The 3,822-nt window shown below is 47.3% G+C and overlaps 1 protein-coding gene across 5 annotated transcripts in view; it reads right to left on the bottom strand.

Annotated features, from left to right (window-relative positions):
* Nucleotides 1–3,822, bottom strand: part of CAPRIN1 (cell cycle associated protein 1) — a 35,108-nt gene that overhangs the window by 30,975 nt on the left and 311 nt on the right. For 3 of the 5 annotated variants that reach the window (XM_085312161.1, XM_085312162.1, XM_085312159.1), the window contains exon 2: nucleotides 3,500–3,696. In XM_085312161.1, the coding sequence (XP_085168287.1) occupies nucleotides 3,500–3,691 (192 nt within the window). In that variant the 5' untranslated portion in view covers nucleotides 3,692–3,696. Of the gene's footprint in view, nucleotides 1–2,609; nucleotides 2,809–3,499; nucleotides 3,697–3,822 lie in introns of those variants that run through there. The other 2 variants (XM_085312160.1, XM_085312163.1) reach the window with 2 other exon arrangements.

The raw sequence follows: 3,822 nt of genomic DNA on the forward strand, positions 1-3,822 counted from the left end.
AAAAAAAAGAGGTTTTATCTGAGTATTTTCTGCTAGGAAACTCAGGAGAGAAGGCAGAATTTTAACCTCAGACACCTAACAAAAATCAAGAGGAATTCACACAATTTTACTTAACTAAGCTTGCCATCAGATATTCAACTTAAGATGCCTGTCTGAAGGTCTTGTAGAGAAAATTGCCCTTCATTTAACATCCTCCTCCCCCAAGTGTACGCACGCACGCACACACATAGATCTAGTCTACTAGGAAGAGAGGAAGAAAACAAAATAGCATTCCTGATCATTTCCAAATGTAACAAGATGAAGGGAATGAAGACATTTTCAGGCCATGTTTTTACATACACTTACGGACAGTAACTCTATCTATTCTAACCTCCTACGACATCAGCCATGCTCATTTTCAAACAATGAGTTCACTTTTAAGAGAAAAAAAATCAAAGTGTAACTGACAATTTAGCATTTCAAATCAGTGTTACAAAAAACATTCAAGATAGTATTTCTAACACTAGTGTTACACTAAGACTTTAAATTGTGTACTGTATTTTACTAGTGCCATCATTTTATCTTCAGAACTTACAAGGGAATAATGACACTAGAGAATTTACTCCAAAATGTCTAATATCACTTAAGAACTAAGTCAGCACTCCTTTAAGAATAATCATTTTCCGTCCTTCAAAAGCATACATACAAGTTAACTGTATTTTATATATATATATATATATATATATATATATATCTGTTCTCAATTATAAAAGTATCCAAGCCATCTCTACTGGCTTTCTTTATCAGCTCCTGACAAAGAAAGAATTAAATGTTTAACTAAGCAAAAGTTTTCAGTGAGATTCAGCATATTTTTCACCCACTTCTCTCTGGACAGTATCCAGTACAATTTTCTTTCTGAATGCAAAAGGAAAAAAAGAAAAAAAAGATATTCTCATTAGGAGATTCAAAATACAGAATATGATTTTTTTTTACTTAAGTAACTTATCAAGTAACAGAAAGTACAGATCCCAATAAGTATGTAAGTGTTGTTTTCAAGACCCTAACATGCAATGTCAATATTCTCTTTATTATGGAAGCAGATTCCCCTCACAAAGGGTATCAAGCCCACAAATGAGTAATTCAACTTTAATACACTGAGAACAATTTATGTTATGGTGTTTACATGAGAACTCTACCTCAACAAGCTTTCAGTACTTTTTTAACATGTAAGACTTAACAGAAATCTTTGAACCTTTCATCCGTGTATTTGAGAGCTAACTAAGAACATGCTATCTAGCTTTTCTTTTTTAAGCACACACTGCTTAGTACTTTGAGCACCTCAAAAAGAGATACACAAAGTAATATTAATTCAAGATTTTTTTCACAAAATCCATTTCCAGAAAAAAGGCACTTCATCCCCTACAGTCACTTGCTATGACACCATAATTGTAAAAAGCAGTGAGAGCAGTCACAGACATGTAACTAACAAAACCTAGGACTTTCACGAGACAAAAAAAAAAATACCACTAATTTTCACCCTGTTCTGTCAGAGAATAATAGCCTTCCATACATCTTTCTAACTTAGAATACTTCATATAGAAGTTGACCAAAAAGTCCATTCAAAGAGAAAGAAATTGCTCAACTAGGTGCAAGTTAGGTATAAATTATTTATTTTTAAGGGTAAACAAAAAAACTGCTAGAAAGGAAAGTGGACCTACACACCAACAGAACTGTGCTTATCCTCTTTATTTCTTCAAAGTAGAAAAGAGACCAGAAGATTTTTCACTTTTCAAATTTAATTTTCAAGACACAGGAAACTATTTTCGGAGTATTTTTCTATACTTCCAACATGACAGTAATTTCAAACCTTTCAGACCATTTTACACACRCTTCATCCAAACCATCTGAAAGACATATTGAAAGATATTTGCATTCCTTCTCAAGTTGAGGAACCATTATTTTTGTGTGTGTCCATGCATGCATGTTTTAATTACAAGTTGAAGACAGACATCCATACACATCTATACATAATCAGATCAGGACAAAACTCTACAATTCTGAAGCTTATTTAAAAGCCTCTGGTTTGTTCTTTTTGTTCTTTTGCTTGGGGAAAAAATAGAAAAAAAAATCCAGTATCCACTTTTTAAGCAGAGCACATATATTTACAGACACAAAGCAAGACACAGCTTGCTTCACTTGTAACTCACCTATACCGCCTAATTTACTTCTAATATCTCTGCCTCCTAAAACATTGGATACTAGCCTAGACAACTCTTAAGTTAAAAAAAAAATCAAATTCATAATGAGGAAAATCCAAAMTGACAAAAACTGCAAAACGGCAGTTTTAATTGCAAAAACAGATTTAGGACCTCAAAAACGATAAAAGATTATTTTTAGCATTCCTAAATTTTAGCTTATTAGCATACCGACTTGAGATAAGGCTGTAGGCGATATGTATTGCAACGTTTTACTGTGATGGACACTTCAAGCTCTGTGGGCTGGGAGCCCTTCTGTGGCTCTGACAGTCCYGAGCCACAGCGGCTGCCGTATGCACGGCAACCACAGCACCCTTTCTCCCTTCTGTCACAACTCGAACCCTCCGGGGACCACGGATTTAGTCGCTGCTGTACCTATAAATAGCTCCTCAAGGGCCGCTTCCCGCTGAGCTAAGGCTGCCGAAGGGGTGCGCGCAGCGGCGGACGAGGCGAGGCGAGGCGGGGTGGCCGGCGGCTCCGGGCTTTGTGCCGGCTGCTCGCACAATGCGGTTCTGCCGGCGGCGCCGAGGCTCTGCCTCTCGCCGCCGCCATGTTAGCGCGGCTTCCATGTGCCCGCGCCGGGAGGCCGCAGCCTGTCGCCCCCCCCCCCTTACCGCGCGGCGCCCGCCGCGGCTGCGGGGCAGCGGGGACACGGGAGGCCGGGGAGGGGGTTCGCAGGCCAAACCGGGCAGCGGGCCGGGAGCGCAGCCCGGCCGGGCCGCCGAGGGAAACAAAAGGCGGAAGGCGGGGGGGGGGAGGGGAGGGAAGCCGCGTCTCCGAGGGTCTCGCCGGGAGCCGGAACACGGGCCGCGGCGCGGCAGGGAGCGGCGGCCGCGGCCTTGCCCTCCGCCGGCGGCGGGTGGCGGCGGCCGCKCAGGGGGGTTGGGCGGCCCCAGGGGCATGGGGACCCCCGGGAGGGGACGGGCAGGGAGAGGCGCTCGCCCTTCTGGAACCTTCCAGCGGGCGGCCCCTGGGGGCGACGCCGGGAACAGCCCGGGCAGGCCGCGGGCTCCTCGCCCCGGGCCGGCGAAGGTGCTGCCGTGCAGACCGGCGTCTCGCCGGCACGGGGAAGAAAAAGGGAAATCGGGCGGGATGTGTCCCCGTAAGTCCGAGGTAGCCCGGCGCCAGGGCAGCGGTCACCAGCAGGCGGTAGCTCCCGGGGGTAGGGGAGGCAGGACAGGCGGGGAGGAGCAGGGCCGCGGGGCCTGAGACCCTCCCCAGGGCGAGCGGAGGCGGGCGCTGGGGGTGGCGGCAGAGAACAGCACCTTTTTCTTCTCCAGGTTGCGCAGCTTTTTGTCAATCACTCCCAGGATCTGCTTCATGGCCTCAGTCTGCACCGAGGTGATGCTGCCGCCCGATGCCTGCGGGGCTGCTGCTGCCGCCGCCGGGGCAGCCTCGCTGCCCGGCCCCGCTTTCCCGCTGCTGCTCGCCATAGTGCTATTGGTAGCCGAGGGCATCTCTGCTACAGAGAGAGAAACCGCGTTACGGGGGAATGGGCTGCCGGCGGGGACACGCGGGAGGGCGGGCGGGCGCGCACTCGGCGGCCTCCCCACGCCCAGGGCGCGCGCGAGCCGCACCTGCCACCGCG

This window comes from Rhea americana, unplaced genomic scaffold, assembly GCF_003343005.1.
Source record: "Rhea americana isolate MKP2758 unplaced genomic scaffold, rheAme1 scaffold_359, whole genome shotgun sequence".
NCBI classification, from domain to species: Eukaryota; Metazoa; Chordata; class Aves; order Rheiformes; family Rheidae; genus Rhea; species Rhea americana.